At 35.9% G+C, this 19608-nt stretch overlaps 1 protein-coding gene across 2 annotated transcripts; it reads left to right on the forward strand.

Annotated features, from left to right (window-relative positions):
- The first annotated feature begins 14217 nt into the window (after positions 1-14217).
- On the forward strand, positions 14218-15738 carry LOC109337018 (uncharacterized protein At4g13230-like). 2 transcript variants are annotated; one of them, XM_019573873.1, is made up of 3 exons: positions 14218-14368; positions 14798-14926; positions 15339-15738. In XM_019573873.1, the coding sequence occupies exons 1-3, from the start codon at positions 14246-14248 to the stop codon at positions 15555-15557; spliced, it is 471 nt and encodes a 156-aa protein (XP_019429418.1). In that variant the 5' UTR covers positions 14218-14245; the 3' UTR covers positions 15558-15738. The 2 variants fall into 2 exon arrangements, with proteins under 2 accessions (XP_019429418.1, XP_019429420.1); XM_019573875.1 differs by having other exon boundaries at positions 15342-15738.
- Positions 15739-19608: the final 3870 nt, after the last annotated feature.

A 19608-nucleotide genomic window follows, 5' to 3' on the forward strand; every position in this document is an offset into this window, starting at 1 on the left:
CTTAGAAGTAGTTGAACATCCATCATTTATACCCATGGAGCTATTCTCAAATCCTCTGTACTGACAGAGCAAACATACATATAAAGGAGATTAAGTCACTACCAACTTTATTAGCATTATAAAAAAAAATCAATTTTTTTTTTCAATTAAGAAAAGTTGGTCATTTAAATAGTTTTGGATTCCGGAGTTGCTTATCCACATGGAAAGATGGAAACTGAATTCAATATGATTCTGGTTACATATGTTCTAAGATGATTTTTTAAGAAGGTAGGCTTAATGGTAAGGTTGTTTAACATTAAGGTCCTGAATTAAATTTTTGAAAATTTTGGGTAAATGAGTGCCGAAAACAAAAGAGAAACTAGACAGTAGAATACATTGAATAAAAAAATATTGAATTTAAAAATATATCTATACTGTTACGCCTAAAAATTAATATTCAATAATATTTATAAAAAAAACTGGTGTAATGCATTGACTTAAAACTACTATTGTATATTATATAGCATGATAAGAGGGTGTGAAGAGATGAAAGGAGCAATGACTGAAATAAAGTGGATGAATTGTAATTAAATAATAAAAAGTGAGATGAGGGAAGTAAAAAATATGCGACTAAAATTAATTTAGTAAATACACAAACTCTGGTCAAGCAGTAAAGGTTTGAAGAATAATCAAGATAAGTTATCTAAGTAATTTTTATATATTATCTACATGGAGTGGACAATTTGAACACTGTCAAATTAAAACACTGGCATGAAGAAATGAAGACTTCCACTATAAACACACTGAATAAGAAGACACCATTAGTTGAGCTCACTGAGGAAAAAAAACTAAAGTTATAAAATGAGCTCGGGGAAACCTTTTCTTTTCATATATAAAAATGTATCACCCTGATAGTAAAATAGAGTATCAATTTGAGTACAACAATCTTTTCTAATAATATTTTGAAGTGTTCTGTGTCATATAATTTCTTTTACCTACACTAACAACAATAAATTCAGAATTGCGATTAAGTTACAATGAACTAAACCTTTTCTAAAAATTTAAAGGGCTAGTATTATATAGATCCTAAATGTGATGATCTCCTAATTGTGTTTAACTGATTACTAAACACATGTGCCCCAAGATTTAAATAGAACATATATTTGTCATAATAATGTCGAGTTACTCCTCCAATAAAAATGAAGGAATGTTGTAATGTAATAGAGAAGGAAGAATATGTGTGCACCATCTTTTGAAATATGCACCAGAAAAGACTTATGCATTAAAGATGATAGAATTCCTTCTAAAACTCGCTATATATATGATCGACCTCTCAACTTATAACATATATATGCTTTATGTATAAACATAAAAGTGTAATAATTAGATGACAACTAAGAGATGGGTGAATTAGTTGATTAATTTATATGGTCAATTTTTCAGCTATGAAAATGAGAGTTACAGCGGAAATAATGCAGAAAAATCAAGTAAAAACAGAAAAAATAAGAGAGTCAGGAGAAGAGAGAAAGTACACATATGTTTTATATTGGATCACCTCCTTGTCCACCGAATGCTACATCCAGTACTTTTGTAACACAAAAGATTTCTTTACTAGATATTATGAGTTGCAATTACTATTTCTCTCCCCCAGACTCCATCTACATCACACACTTACTAATACCTCTCATTCTTAGAAGACAACCTCTTCCAAGTACACTCTTCCCCTCCTCACCACACCCTTGTGATGAAAAGTTTACAACAATTGATGAAGAAAACTTTCTACGACAAAGATTATCTTACAAGATATAAAATTGTTATAACTTGCGATTCTCTTGCTCTTTTTACACTTAGTATACAATGCTCAAATAGTGTTTAAGTTTAGAAAACTTTACAACAAACACTTTGATGTAACTTCATAAAATTCTGATAGTTTAGAACATGAGTTGCATGAAAAAGTGCAGAGAATTGTGTATGAAAGTTGTGTGAATTGGATGAAAGATTGGATGCACGAAATGGGTGATCCAATGTCTTTAAATAGGTTTCCAACCAACCAATATACCCCTATGAGAAGGTAGGATACGATTGGAATGAAACCCATTCGTTTTGGATGAAAGTTGTTGAGTTCATATTTGAAAATTTGGTGTAACAACTCTCTATAACCGATTACAGTACTCGGTAACCGATTACTGAAGCTTATTGCCCAATTGAACAATTGGTTACTCCTTTGAGAAATTGGTTACTCTATGTCAGTTTTTGCTTGGTAACTCATTACTTAGTCAGATAACCTGTTACACAGTCCGAGTAACCCGTTACTGATTGTCATACAGTTCAAGTAACCTGTTATATAGCTCTAGTAACCTGTTACATTACTATTTTTGAAAATTGTTTTATTTTGAAAAAGAGTTTTTCAATTATTCTCAAAATTGTTTTTCCACTTATTGAGCATTGCTACTAAAGTATATTAGAGCATAAGGAGAGAAGTATCTATAGAAAAATTTAAACTCTATTGTCTTAAGCTTGATCTTCTATATTTTCATGGTATTCTTCCTTTTAGTTTTTTTGGTGATCTTAGTGTTTTCATCAAAATTGTGTCAAGGTCATGAATAAGATCCTCTTCACAAGAAGATAACATTTTATGTTCAGTAACGAGTTCTTCCTAGTTATGGTATCAAAGCACTGGACAATTATTTTTGACTAAAAGTGTTCTAAAATGATGTTGTGGAGTTAAGCTTGCACTAGATTAGCTTGTAATTATTAGTAAATAACGTTATGGCAGATACACATGCTGGTTTGTTCTTCTGCACAATCCAACATTTCCGATAGGAAGAGAAAATAAGATGTTGGTGTGACCTCTTTTAGTGAATTAACGGTAGTCCTTGATTATAATGGAGATGATGATTTGGAGTAAGTATTTCGTTTTACTCAATATATCCTCTACCTCTATAATATAATTTCATTTTAATTGGAAAATGCATGCAAATCTTACACCATGGTGACCACGAGAAACCAAGTAAATCCTCCTAGAAATATAGAAGCAAACCTACCAACATGCCACAAAATCACAACACTCCTTCCCTCAATCCTCAATCTCACATACAACTATCTAACTAAGCAAACAAAACTCACGATGCCATTAGAAGACCAACACATCCAACCACCCAACAACTCGCTTAGATGATTGAAAAGAAGGAACAATTAATCCAATAACAAGCACAAATGTTAGAATAACCTAGCCGATCAAAAACCGAATCTAGCTTCAGACCACCGCGACAGGCTAATGAGGTTCATGACATCGAACCTACTATAGAGTCCCAACCAACAAACCGCCATCCCAAAGCAAAAACAGTTTCACATCTCATCCAACAATCCAACCAAACTCATTGCAGAGCAAACACCCTTTCACAATTGCTATAATGTCATACCCACTTCCTCCATAGCTTGCCCGCCCAACCAACATTGACCAATATGACGACATCACTAATCCACAAGACCACCTAGATGCATTCAAAGCTTTCATGTTGTTCCATGCAACTTCATATCCCATCATGTGTCGAACATTTCCTATTACACTAAAATGCACTACCCTATACTAGTTCATTTGCTTGGCACCAAACATTATCGATCAGTGGACAACACATGTAGACAAGTTAAATGTTTGGTTCACAACTAGCAAAGAACAACCTCGTTCGTCGTATACCTTGTCTGACATTCGGCAAGGACAACATGAATCTATATGAGCTTATTTGGATACCAGGCTATGAGGGGCCGCACTCAAAGTCCCGATGTGGCAGTGCACCTTCTAGTTATTGGCCTCCAACTCGACCTCTTCAAGAAGAAGTTGGCCAAGGACAACCTCAACAACATGGAGGACCTTCGCTCTAAGGCCTAACAGTTCATCAACTTGGAGGAGACCCCAATTCTCAACCCGCAACCGACCACCATATACACACCCCTCACATGAAGCCGAAAACAACAAATAAACCACCCATCTAGACCACCCATAAGACCAAAATACACTACCTACACTCCATTCAACGCCAATCATTCCAGAATCCTACAAGAGGCCATGATCGCCCACCCAGATCCCCTCCCCAAACCTAATCCAAATAGGAATGTTGGCCCTAAGACCGGTCCAAATTTTATGAGTTCCAAAATATCTTCGGCAACAAGACTAATGATTGCACCCAACTACAAGATATTATCAAAGACCTGATTCAGACATGTCACCTCCAGTAGTTCATAATAGGATTTAACTAGCAGAGATTGTGATCCACTTCTCGTCAGCCTTCTCCCCTATAAAGAAATTCTCCACCCAAATCATAATGAAGACGTCCTCTAAATAGGGAAGGGTTGACAAATTCCGTCCTACAAATCATAAAAAAAGAAGCCCGATAGACATCAACACAATCTCCAGAGGTTTTTATGTGGGCGATAACTCTAGATCTTCCAAGAAGATGTATCTTCGAGAAATCATGCACGTAGCTGCAAGACATGATAACTACCCATTAGCTAGTAAAATACGGCTCCTCCCATTTCACTATATGATTGTTATTATGATGGTTTCAAACGGGGATATGATGACCCTCTGGTCATCACTGCAAAGCTCAACAATAATAAATTCAGTAGGTTGTTTGTGGACCAGAGCAATTCAACATATATCAAGTTCCAAGATATGTTTAATATGACCGAGCTTCTGACCAGGATTTTTTACCTTACGATGGCTAGCTAGTCAACTTCATCAGAGAGGGTATCACCCCGAGGGGCTATGTTGAAGTATGGTTGACGTCCGATGACCAAACATTGTCCAAGACAATCAAAACCAAGTTTCTGGTTATTGATTGGAAAACAGCCTACAATGCGATCATCAGACACATGACCCTCAACTCCCTTAAATTTGTGGTATCTATGTCATACCTATGCTTGGAAAACCATTGTCATACACAAAAAATATATATGGTAATGATGTATTATGAATCTTGTGTGTTTTTCAATTGTAACATGTCTCAATCCCCAAGCGTGCGAGCCATGCTCCCCTTGGCCGGTGATTCATCATCATCAACAATTCCCCATGTTCGAGAGCTATTCTACCCTTGGACGATGATCCAAATACCCCCCTCCCAAGCACGCGAGTAATGCTCCCCTTGGCTGGTGGTTCATCATCAAAAATCGGCTCATCATCAAGAAACCCCAAGCGTGCGAGTCATGCTCCCATTAGTCGGCGATATCATCAAAAATCCCCCAATTGTGTGAGCCATGCTCCCATTGGCAAAAAAATTCATCATCAATAATCCCCCAAGTCTGTGAGCCATGCTCCCCTTGGCTAGAGATCCAAATAACCCCAAGCGTGTGAGTCATGCTCCCCTTGGCCGACAATTAATCATCAATAAACCCTTAAGCACACGTGCCATGCTCGCTTTGGCCAGTAGTTCCTCATCAACAATCCCCCAAGAACACGAGCCATGCTCCCCTTGGCTGGAAGTCCAAATAACCCCCCAAGTGCACGAGCCATGTTCCCCTTGCCCAATAATCCAAATAACCCATCAAGTGCACGAGCTACGCTCCCTTGGGATGGAGGTTCATCATCAATAATCCACCAAGTGTGTGAGCCATTCTCTCTTTGGTTGGTGGTTCATCATCAATAATCCCCTAAGAGAGTGGGTCATCCTCCCCTTTGTTAGTGGTTCATGATCAATAATCCCCAAGCGCATGAGCCATGCTCCCTTTGGCATGTGATTCATCATTATCAACAATCCCCCAAATGTGCAAGTCATGCTCTTATTGGTCGTCGATCCAAATACCTCAAGTGTGAGAGCCTTGATCCCTTAGTTGGTAATTCATCATCAATAACCCCCTAAGTGCATGACCCATGCTCCTCTTGGCCGACAATTCATCCTACAAGAAACTAGGAAATTGCATGGGAAAACAGGCATGTTGGTTGATTCATAACACATCCTTGCCTATGTTTCATTTCAGATTCAAGGTCCCTTGTGGGTTATTCATAGGGCTGGAAATTAGCCGAACCGAGTCGAACCAGAGCTCAGCTCGATAAGGATTGGTTCGGCTCGAAACTCGACTCGAGTTCGATACGAGTTATTATTTTAGTTCGAGTTTGGCTCAGTTAAAGTTCGCGAACTGTTCGGTTCAGTTCGAATGGTTTATTTGGACCACTCAAATAATTAATTAAATTTTGAAAAAAATACTTCAAAAAAGTTTTATATATCTAAATATAATCTGCTTATATATATAATAACAATAAATATAAAAAATAATATATGGGTCATAATAAACTTAAAAATTAGTTTTATATATATATATATATATATATATATCGAGTCAACTCATGAACCAAACGAGTCGAACAATATCCAACTCAAGTTCGGCTCGTTTATCTAACGAGCTCAATTTCTAGCTCAAGTTCAGCTCATTTGGTTCATGAGCCAAGTTTATCGAGCTAAATAACGAATAGATTTTCGACCGAATACCGAGTTGGTTCGGTTCATTGCCAACCCTAGTTATTCATCAAGAATTATTCAACTTATTTATGGGCGGTCTAAAGTGCCCATGGTCCGTTTTCAGGTTATTCAAGGCCCCTTAACCAGTTATTCTTTCATAATATTTCAAGTTATTAATGGGCAGTCTAGAGTGTCCGGTCTTTTAGAACACATCCCTACCCAGGATTTATATCTGATTCAAGGTCCCTTATGGGTTATCACTCTAGGATGCTATTAGGTGGCCATATTGTTCGGATTCAACATTGATGGCTTTCAAGTCACGAAGCTTATTAATGATCATACTACATTCTGAGAAGGGTGATAAAAATCTCAAAGTAAAAACAAGATGCATGACATTGAATCCAAAAGTTGTTTTCATTAAATAGAAATTCTTTACATGCTCTACAAAACTATTATAAAGGTCGTAGCCAGAAACCCCCATCCAAAAAAAGACTACCTATCCTTGCCCGAAAAGGGCAGGTTGGTGAGATTCTCGTCCGCATCCTCAAGCACCAGCTTGTCCTAATCCACAAAGTCGTCGATAGACATCCAAGATAAATCCTCATCAGGGTGAACCACACAGATATGTTCTTTGGCATTCTCCCAAGAGCGCATAGCGGCTTCCTCGACAAAGTGGAATTCTCAATAGTCGAGGCCTCCACCTGAGCCTTGATCCCAACAAGCTCGGCTCTCACTTTGGCGACCTTCTCCTAGCTAAGGATCACACTCTCCTCAGCCTTATCAGCTTTGTCCTTAATCTCTAAGAGCATGTCACTCAGTTGAGCGTTCTCCCCTCCACCTGAATCGGGATCACACCTAACTCTTATTAGGCTTGATGCAACTCGATGGCTACATCAACAACTTCCTTCTAACTTGCCTCATACTAATCAGTGATGGCTGATATTTTCTCCCCAACAACCATCACCCGCCCTTCCATATTCTCCAACTTTGCAGCGTGAGTATCTTAAAGAAGTTTTAGTTCTACAACAAATTCTTGACATACCTTCTCCTATGCTCCTTCGATGCTAGTCTCCCGGAATCCCTCCATTTCAAAAGACTTCATAATGGAGGTAGACATCATTGACAGTTGATTCAGGTTCTTGAGCAAAGTGGGAAAATGGTATATTGTCAAAGGATTCCTTTGCCCCTGTGGTGAGTAGTTGTTGATCAATTCCCATGGACACTGGGAAGTCATTTATTGTCCATATAGACCGATCAATAGAAGCATGGGAGCAGTGGTTTTACCCTTGTCAAGCCTTGACCAACCTTTAGTTGTATGGATAGGAGGAGGAGGAGGCAAAGTTACTTGTGCAACTAGAGGAGGAGGAACTTCAACAGTAGAAAGGGGAGTGGGAGGAACCCCAACAGGAGGAGGAGAAAGTATCACAATCTAAGGAGTCCGACTCGATTTAGCATGAACATAACCTAGGCGGAGACAGAAGGGTGCGAAGATCACCTACACTGACGCTTCCTGGTAGGTTTGATGTTTGGGTGGTACAACCCTTCGATAACAACCACATTCTGGGTCACGTCCCGCAATATCCTCTAGACGTCTTTGCGGTTAGCCATCTCGACTGAAAGACATTAGAAGAATAAGTTAGAAAAAAGAAAACAAACAAACAAAGAAATCACTAATTACAAATACTTTGATATATGACCAAGACCTACCTATAGTAAGCTTAAATGCGTTGTCACCCCTAGAAAAAGATGAGCAGGGCAACTAAGTACTCGTCTCTACCTATGATTTTATCTCGCAATAGCCACCTTGTCTACGACGGAGAAGTCAGTTTCCTCGGAACTATATCGTTTATAGTCCCTCTAGTGATGCTCCTAATTCCAAGAGAAAGAGAACCACCTCTCCCTAGTTGGCTTGTAAGCCCAAGACGAGTTGTCTCCCTGCAAGTCAAACTGATAATAGCCTATATTCTAGTGCTTCAAAGATGATTGAAATGAGGTAAAGAATGCCCTCCCGTTCTTGGACTGAAGATACGTCCATTCATGTTTCCCTACTCGCTCTTCATCCTTGTTGGAGTCGTTGGTCCCCCAGAACATCTAGAAGAATAGTTGAAGAGTACAGGGGAAGCCCTTTGCCTGACAGAAGATAGTGAAAACTCGGATGAAATCCCAGGTGTTGAGATGAAGTTGAGAAGGGGCCACCCGAAGATAACCGAGAACTAAGGCATTCCACCCGTCCAAGGGTAGATGAAGTCAGAGCTTAAGGCAATAGACTTCATATATGTAGAAGGGATGGGAGTCCCTACACTCCACTTTGTTGTTGAAGCACACCCTCTCATATATCATTGGAGAAAACAAGAAGTTGTCCACCTACCCATCCAATACATTGACTCTGGGGCGAGCCCCAAGCGGGAAGGGGCTCTCTATCCCTAACACCTTACCATCCATCGAGTGATAGGGGGACTCCGACCCTTCGTGTCTGGCTGATATCTCGTACAAATTTACCCGAGCAAAATAGTTACACAACATCTTTGACCTACCACTAGAAGATTCATCACACTCAGACGACATAAGTTCGTCCATTATGGACACCCACTATGAGTAAGGAGCCGCTGAACTAGCAAGCTCATCGAGCATCCTACTTGCTTTTGTTAGGTATTAGTGGATAGAACACACCTAGAAGGGGGGATTGAATAGGTATCGCGGTTCCAAAATACCGCTTTTCGGACCAAAGCCCTATTATGGAAAACGTCTAGTTAATCGATTAACGCACTGACTTAATCGATTAAATTGCAAAAAACAGCAAGTTGCTGAATGGCTTGTTTGCACAGCCACTCACTGATATTATAGAAACGATATAGCAAATATATTTGAACATAATTAATCTCTATATGGCAGAATTACAGTATTCAAAATATCAGCTAAAATAGGCAATTAAACAACTTGAAAAGTAAAGAGATAAGGGATAGAAAAAGCCTGCAACAAGGAATTTTATCCTGGTTCGTTCGCGGGTCCACTTGCAAACTACATCCAGGCCTCCCCTTCTGATCTCGGGAGATTTTCTTCATTAATATTGAAATGAATGTATATTACATGCACACTTCCAATACAAGACCTTAGACGCTCCCTTCTTGAATTCCTAGAACCCCTACCTTGGTTTGACTAATCTAATCGCCTAAGAAAACCTTTCTTATGATCTAGCCCCAACCAAGAATATGTTCTAATCTCAAGACCTCTAAGTCTTGGTGAAGACTCACTGAATCTCTTTGGTGGTAAGACACCAAGAGACGAATTTCCTTATCACAAAAACAACACAAAAACAGAGTATTATAAAGCACAATGTGGCTAAAATATTACAATTAAAATCTAACTATAAACCCTATACAAATCTCACAAATTAACAAGAATATGTATGAGTTTAGAATTATGCAGAAACATGTAATTTCTACCCTACGAATTCTCTAAAAGAAATGCAAGAATCATGCTAGAAAAGATAGAATGATGAACACATTTAATCACATGTAATTGGATGACATTTTAATTCCTAAGCATGATACTATCTCTCACTATCTCTCACTATCTCACATGCATTTCTCTCTGCCTATATGACACACAATGAGCACGAAAAATATGCAACTCAGCAATTCTAAAAATGAATCAATGAATGTATGTAGCATGGTGTAAAAACATAGTTTATATAGAAAAGTTGTTTGACGCCCAGTTAATCAATTAAGTGCCCTTTTAATCGAATAATGAGCTGTTGAGAATAACTGAATTCTATTTTTCAGTTATCTGTTAAAACTGCTTTCACGTTAATCGATTAACGCCTTGCTTAATCGATTAACTGACATATTTTTCAGCTAAGAGATTAGATGGTAAACTACCTATATGTTATGCTTATCAACTATATATATTTTACCATTATGTTATGCCTAAGATGCACAAATAACATGTATGATTAATGCATGAACATATAATAATCTAGATGACTTGTCTCATGTAAATGATATGATTGTTTTTAGGACTTGTAAGATTTGCATCTAGGTTTACCTAACCTAGACTCAATAACTTAGACACATATCTAAGACTACTAATGATGAATCTATTTATGACTCTAGTCTACACATGGAGCTCTTGAGTCCTTGGCATGTTGATTTGTTGAGTTATCTTCAAGCTTTCACTAAATCCTTGTCTTCATCAAAACATAGGCAATCTAATAGTGCTACCTTGACACTTTGCACTTTCAGTTTTATATCCCCGATCAAGCTTGGAGCTGACTACGAACATCAGGGATCACTTGGAGTACTTTTCGGTGACCCAATTTTGTGACTAGGGAGAAATGAAGATCCCCTTTGTTTGTGACACCGAGAGAACGAAGTGGTAAAAGGAGGAAGACCAGACAACACCTCTACATTGCTTCCACTCGACAAATCCCCCTTAATATTTCTGCCATGGTGATAAGGAAAAGAATAAATATGGGTAATGAGGAGGAGGTTACCTAAAGACCATTGATTAAAAGTTCTTCAAGAAGCAATGGAATCTAGAGAGTATTTTGTAGTAATACGACAAGTTAGCAATTTGAAAGATCAAAAAGCGAAAGAAGGAACCCCTCTATTTATAACAAAACAGTGGGAAGACCTTACTCATGACCCAACTCCTCCTACTCATCTCGACTGTCCAAAAAATACTCAAGTGCCAATCCATTGACGGACAAGGAGATTTGTGCTACAAGACACCAAGAGGCATGACAAGATCGTATCTCTGTCGCTCAAATACACTTGAGAATGATCCAACGATATCCCGAAAATCAAGGTGACCGATTAATACATAGCCGAAAATACTTGGGGGCAAGCCCAATGTCATCAAGTGCCCCAATCAAGTAGACAATACAACACCTTAGGCATCCCCAACCTACCATGTGTCACATATCCATCAGACGCTCATTATACCTCTATACACAATTGTGGAAGCAATGATTATCTTGGGAGGTCAACCATTGTCTGAATCATTGCAGGATTATCAAACACACTTCACCCTTGATAATGCATGATCGACTGCATTGTCCGCCCACTCACCCAGTAGAGCCCACAATTATAAAGTCAACTTTTCTAGTATGCCGACTTCTGGTCATACCAATACTCTAGGGGCAACTTTTCCATCTCGATCTAGAAGACATGCCATGGTTGGATCAAACCGCCAGGTGTCGGCTAAATACCAGACAAGGCAAGTTTATTCCATACACCTTTGGACCCCGTCCAGACAACCAAACAATTTAGAGAGGTATGTTGTTGGCCGAATATGATCCAAATGACAGTACAAGGGCCACTTCTGCCATTCGTTTGCCATGCCGTCTACACATGACTGTCACACTGCCTGAACAATAAAGACCTTTACCATAAGTCGCTTGCCACCTACAAACTGCACCCACTTTCCACCACACAACAAAGAGAAACCTAGATTTCAACTACTACATCTATTATAGGCTATAACTCAACTATCCATAGAGTACATGCCTACTAGAGCCGTCCAATATGAGTAAAGAAACCCCTATTGGTCTAGACATAATAGATAGAACCAGATGGTTGGCCATGCCAACAATGTCTAGAAGGGAGTATCTCATGCACGTCTTCAATATTAATAGGGGATTCCCCCATAAGGAAGATACTCTTAATCTTAATTCTCTCTCATTTACTCTTGCATTATATTCCCTATATTATCATATCTCTCTCATATCACCAGGGTAGATCTCAAGCATAATGTAGAGGACTCTTTACCCGACAACCACTCATCCAGTTTGGATCTTTCCATACCATAAGAAAATTATAGTTAACTGTAAGTTTAAGATGACAACTAAGAGGGGGTGAATTAGTTTCTTGGTTTAAGTATAAAATAATCTACTATAAAAGTTTAGAGTATGTTGTAACAAAAAATATATAGAAAATAACCAAGACATAAAGTAAAAAGAGTAAGGAGAAGAGAAGCAAATACACAAAGGTTTTATATCGGTTCACTTTCTTGTCCACCGAAGACTACGTCCAGTGCTCTTGCAGCACAAGAAATTTCTTTATTGATATTCTGAGTTGTAATTATAAATCTCTCCCCGAGACTACTCGTACATTACATACTCACCAATATCTTACCACTTAGAAGATAACCCCTTCTAAGCACACTCTTCCCCTTCTCATCATACCCTTGTGATTAAAAGTAAATACAAGATTTTTGAAGAAATTTACTAGGACAATGATTGTCTTACAAGATATGAAAATGCTATAACTTACAATCTTTTGACTCTTCCTATACTCAGTATACAATGCTCTCTAGTGTTTAAGTTTGGAAAACTTTAGAAAAACACTTGTGTGCAACTTCATAAAATTATGAAACTTAGAACTAAAGTTGCATGAACAAAGTGCAGAAAATGTTTGAAAGATTGTATGAAAGTTGTGAGTAAGAGTCTTGCATGAATTAGGGTGTTCCAAGGCCTTTAAATAGACTTCTAACCAATCATTATACTTATATGAGAAGGTAGAACTTGATTGGAATGAAACACATTCAATTTGGATGAAAGCTGTTCAGTTTAGATTTGAAAATCTGGTCCAACATCTCTCTGTAACCGATTACTAAAGGATGTAACCGATTGCCGAAGCTTACTACCCAATTGAGTAATTAGTCACTCCTTAGAGTAATTGGTTACTCTATGTTATTTTTGCTAGGTAACTCATTACTCAATTTAATAACCTGTTACTCAATCCTAGTAACATGTTACCCACTGTCACATAGTTCAAGTAACTTGTTACTTAGGTCAAGTAACTCGTTACTTAGAGTTTTGAAAATCGATTTCTTTTGACTAAGAGTTTCCAATTGTTTTCAAAAGTGTCTTCCACTTATGAGCATTTTTACTAAATACATAAAAGAGATTAAGGATAGAAGTACATGTCGAACACTTGAAACTATATTTGATATTAAAGCTTGATCTTATATGTCTTTAAACTCTTCTTCCTTTTACTTATTTTTAGTGATCTTGGTGTCTTCATCAAAACCGTGCCAATGTCAAGAGCAAAGTTTTCTTCATATTAACAATTTTTATTTGCAGTACTTTCCTTACAATCTTGCATTTTTTGAACTACCAATTGTATTTTCTCACCTTTTGGTAAGAAACTAATCCCTTTTAGAGTGCGTGTCTGCCCCTCCCAACAATTGTTGTTCATAAGAATCAAACTATTGACATTTTGATCATTCTAGGGATCTAGCTGAGCCTTACACCACTAGACTAACGCCTTATTGGTTAAAATCTTGTGTGTATATAAATATATGTAGGATAGTAAGATAGATTATACAATTAATTCTAAAAGATATGTTGATTTAAATTTATGTTTTATATACCAACAAAATGTTAGTTTGATGATGCAATGTTCATATCAATAGATAGATAAGAAATTTAAATGTTCAATTTTTAGGAACTAGTTGAGAGTGATAGTTACGCTTCCCAAAAAGAATTAGTGCTTTATTTAAAGGATGAGAGATATATTGATTATACTAAGAAATGTATGTGTTTTTTATTATAAAAAATAAAGTATAGAAGGATTACCTGCATTGTCTTTTTACAAGCTATACCTATAACTGCCAATTAACTGTCCTATTATATTAGGTCCTTTTGACCATTTATTTAGCATCTTCTCTTTTTCTTACCACTATTGAGCGCGAATTACTCTTGGCGTGCGAACAAACCATGGTGGAGCTATCTATATATATAGATACACATAATGATGAGAAAGGCAACTGTAGTTCATTGGAAGATCAAAAACAAATAAACTCAGAAGAAAATGGCAAGATTTACCACCCTAGTCACCTCTCTCCCTAAGTTTGGTCATGCTGGAGTAACAATTGCTAGGGCCTCTGCATGGAATCCCAGGGTTTTTGCAGCTGCTACCCCAAGACCCATCCAAGTAAATCGTTTAGTTGTGTTTATATATGCGTGATGTGTATTTGGGGTAGTGTGTGAGATTAGTTTAAGAGGAGATTGGTTAAACTTTATCAAATTGCTTATTTCTATTTGTTTTAGTGTTTTAAATTGTGATTGTGATCGCGATTGTGGTTAATATGATTACAATCATTATGGTCATTAGGTTGTGGCCGTTGTGATGTGAATATTTCTGTGATTGAAAAAATATTTTTGAATTCATTGGGGTTGTGTTACGGCCTAATACGATTGCATCATTGTGATTCGGTGTTACATCGCAATTGCGGTGTGATCCAGTTGTAACGGTCACTGCAATTGCAATATTGCGGCCACCTTGAATCAATGAATTTTGATTGGTGGCTTCCATATAATTTTAATTTTCTTGAATAATTCTACTATCTATCTTAATTTGTAGGTGCCAAAATCACCTAATCAAGATGGCTCAATTACAATTGATGGTATCAAAGAAGGAGCAAGTGAAACTGTCAATAACAACCTCAATGAACCACTTCAAGACAATGCTTATTCAAGTACAACTGAACATGTAATGTAACTAGTGACAAAATAAATATAGGCTCACATTTATGTTACATTCTTAACAATATTTTTAAATTTTTTTATCAATTTAAATATTTACTTCATTACCAATAAAGCATGGGCAAAACCAAATTCTAGGTAACATAGGTTTAAGAGCAATATTTATTAAGAGAGTAATCACTAGAAATAACTTTCTTCTCTGGATGTTGGGGAGATCCTAACCAGAGAAACCAATTGCTCCATTGAATCCTAACATTAGAGCCTTGAAATATACTGATGATGTGACTTTACGGTCTTTTATTTATTTTTATCTTTCTCTAAAACTAAACTCAGAAACATATCCTAAAAAATGATTTCTATAATATTTGCGAATACTTTTAGCGTGGCATGGAGATGTATTTTGATGTTCAATATTAAAGCAGGTGACTAACAAGACAAAAGACATGGCTGGTCAGGCGTCAATTAAAGCACAAAACATTACTGAGAAGGCAAAGCAAACAATGCAAGAAGCATGGGATTCAACTAAGAAGACAGCAAATAAAGCTGCAGACAATGTGATGGGAAAGACTCAAGAATCAGCTGATTATGTCAAAGATAATGCAGAGACAGTGAGGAAAAACATGAACAGAAAGGAGTGAATCCAACACATAATGTACTGCAATCTAAACTTAATACTACCGTTTAGTCTATGACGATGTTTTTGCTTTGTTTTTTGTTTAACTTTGTTGTTCATGGCACCAAATATGGAGAAGATATGTATCTTCCCAGTGCCGTATGTGTAAAACAACATGGAATTTTGTTACAATTTCAATAAAAATATAATTATTTCACTGTCCGTAGGAACAAGGATCCTCTCCATTAATTTAGAGGTAAGTACGTGACTTTATATGTGTTTTCAATGGCAAAAGTGTTATTTCATTGCATATAAAAGGATAAAAATGTCTTATCATGTAATTGTTTTTTTTGTTTTTTGTAATACTTGTCTCTCCATTAATGGAGAAGATCCTTACTTATGTCCATAGGTCTATCTGAGAGCAAGAAATGTTGTTAAAAATAAAATAAAAATCACTTGTATGGATCGTGTTTAGCCTAAAAGCTATGAGGCTGTCTTTGTTTTATAGATTGTGTTTAGCTTGAAAACTATGAACTTTATAATTAGAATTCAGTTTTGTGGTTAAATGAAGTTGTAGGCCAATTTTGGGTTGTGTGTGGTTTCGGTTTAGGTTGTAAGTTATGGTTTGGATGAGTGTTTGGTTCAGTTTGTGAGTAGTGTTTAGGCTAGAAATGTGTATGTTTAGTGATTTAAGGCTTTTGGTTGTGGAAGGTATTTGTGGCTGTTTGGATGAAGGCTTGGGTATTGGATTTAGGGAGAAAGATTTTGGTCACGGTTGAAATATATAGTCTAGGAAATGTTCTTGGTTGAATATTATGGCAGATGGTGAATGAATGGTTTGATGATGATGATGGAGCGTATGAAAGGTGATCACCGTTTTGAGTGGAATGCATGAGAAGTGATTGATATGTCGTGAGGCACTAGGGAGGTGGAAAAGGATGAAAGGGGAGGTGCACCACAAGTATGGAATACTTGATAAGTCAATGATGTCCGCCATAAGCTAGGAAGCTTGATAAGAACTATGGTCGTGGCACGACCAACCTTTGTGTTTTAGGATAATTCTCTCAACTAAACAACTCAGATTTTTAATCCTAAATTCAACTTATTTTATTCATCATCAAAAGCACACATAGATAGGAATTTTGAAATTGGCTAAGTCCTAATTGGAAATTCAAAATCCTAATTAAAACATGTAATTAAAAAAGTTTAATGGTTGAGTTATTTTGGCATTTGAGTTGGCCGAATTCTTTGAAGTATTCAAGCATGTGTTTATTTGTTTAGAATGTGTCTTGCTAGACTGAGTTGTTGTGGATGAATTCCTCAAGGAAAAATGCTTGAAAAGGAAAGTTCATAAATGTTTGGATCTTCATATTTTTTGTCATGAGTTTGAATTCAAATTGGAGTAAGCTGATTGCCTTTGGATACTTGCAAATCTGAAGGATGCCTAAGGATTCACACACCCTTTTTTGAATGAAAAGGCTTTATTACTTGCCTTTCTTGGATGAGTCTTGAATGCTTTGAATGAGACTTGAATAATTGTCTTTCTTGAATGATCCTTGTCTTGGATGTCTTGAATTACATGCCCAACACATGTTTAAATCAAACAAGGAGGGTATTTACTCATTTAATTCATTTCCAATCTGAATTGATCCCATAAGGCAAGGTTGAGATTGCCTCTTACTTTAATTCACAAGCCAATCCAATAAGGAATGTATCTATAGACATTCATTCTCTTAAAGCCTCTAGATCCCAATAAGGTAAGGATTTGAAATGGTCATCCATTTGCTTTCAAATCCTTCATTTATTTCTAGGCTGATTGGATGATAGAACTTGTCTTACTTTCTCTTCCTCCATGCCAATTAAACTTGGCTTACCATTGATATTCCTTTGCTCAATTACTATGATGTTTCCACGTGTCTCCTAGTACTTGATTCTTTGGCTACTAATGGACCATGTTACAAGGAAATAAAACAACACCCCAACCCTAATATTACATGATTTTATATAAAATACATAACAATAATTTAAAATACTCCTAAAACTACCCATGAGAATTAATCTCATTTATTCATGCAATAAAATAAAAACAACTACCATATAACACCTAAGCACATAAATGCCATTCCTCCATGCGATCTCTAGGGTTAATTGAGTCTTTTGTGACCTTAAGGAATCCTGATTTGGCTTTGGCCTTAGTCATAGGATCCTTTTGACATCTCTTACCTCTGACTCAAAACTTGTCCTAGGCTTGTTCACATCATTTCTAGAAACAAAAGTTTTAAGACCCTCAAGTTATTAACATATATGTTACAGTTGGTCTTGACATGAAAATGTCATTTCATTTTGAGGGAAATCATTTGAGAAGATGGAAAATGGAAATAATATTTTGAACAAAGTTGATTCTTTTCTGTCCTTTGAAACACCTATTATTGTTGAGTTTGCAGTAGAAGAGGTAAAATTAAAAAAAATAAGGATACGACTGTCTGCGCAGATGTCGTGCCCCGATTTTCAATTTTATAGTCAGAAACTTAAAAAACCCACTTATTTCCCATTTTAGATTGTATTAGTCTTTCAATTCAAAATCTGGAATCAATAATCAATTAAAGATCAGAAAATATATTAGCACCTCGTTTGCCAATACTAGATGTTTCCCTCACTTATTGCATGAACCAATTTAAAATAAAATATATTTATTTACTTATTTACAAGGGAAAACTATTTTTTTTGTCTAACGATTTTAAATCTTGCTCTTACGTATCTCCATGAGCAATATGACATCAAGACTATATAATTATACGTAAAAAATATCATGTTGGTTTAGTTAATTTTATTTTACGGTTCAAAGAGAAGAACCATGCTTAATTGCAGTCTGTCATCCCCTTTAAGATAGTAAAGTAGAACTCTATGCCCAAAATTGTATCTCAAACATAAAGATGGAGAAGGCACAATTATAATTGTGTTCACTTTTCGATCCTTAAAGAGAGTGAAATACATCCCTATATCGACATCGAATCTTAACTTAAAATAGCGGCAATACGATTTTAATCCCTACCATCTCATTAATATTTTTTATATTTTGAATTAATTGAGTAGAATAATATTTGATTAATTTTGTGCTCATTATTATTAAATAAAATGAGTATAAATTATTAAATTTAAAAAAATCAAGTTTAGTAAATGAGTCACAATTTATTTAAAAAATAAAATATCTGATATTCTTATTTATAAAAAACGAAAATAAATAAATAATTATTTAATGATATAATAATAAAAGGAAAACAAATATTATTAAAAAACAAAATTAAATTAATATATAAAAAATAGGATGACAAGAAATTGCGTACGTGTATGAGACATCAGAAAGGAGGAAATGAACAACACAAAAATTTTCTTGTGTTTCTGTGTGTCTAATGTGTTGGTTCTCCTTTCTATTTAAATGAATACCTTGGACACATTTTTATCTTGAGAAAACGCCACGTCATTAATAAATCGATAATGACTTGATTGAATTCGAATATTTGGAAAATGTTTTCTCCAAAGCAATCCCTTGCTAATAAGTTATTCTTAAATCATTTAAAACTCTTTTTATTTTAAAAAGAGAACAAAAATAAAGGAGGAAATTAACTTTTGGATGATATGTGACTATTATTGAGACTATAAGTGTTTATTAATTTTCTTACACAATTTATTTGTCAAATCAAATCTTTCATTTATTTTTTATGGAATCAAATCTTATTAATTTCTTTTTTATCAAAGTGATATGTTTTTATTATACATTTTACTATTTTTTTTGTTTTAAAAGTATGGTTTGGACAAAATTAGTTGTTCTATGCTATGAAGCACGAATACTGATACGTGTCGGGTACGATACGTATCCGATATGTCGATACGCGTTTTTTCCAAAATATAGGATACGATACGTTCAGGGATACGCATATAAAATAATAAAAACACATAAAATATGATAAAATTATAAGTATAAATCAAAATATCCAAAGTAAAAAATATAATGGAAATTTAAAGTCATGCCCTCCATAACAAATCTATCTTATCCAATTTTAATGAAAACAAATCTA

This window comes from Lupinus angustifolius, unplaced genomic scaffold, assembly GCF_001865875.1.
Source record: "Lupinus angustifolius cultivar Tanjil unplaced genomic scaffold, LupAngTanjil_v1.0 Scaffold_1_714, whole genome shotgun sequence".
Lineage (NCBI taxonomy): Eukaryota > Viridiplantae > Streptophyta > Magnoliopsida > Fabales > Fabaceae > Lupinus > Lupinus angustifolius.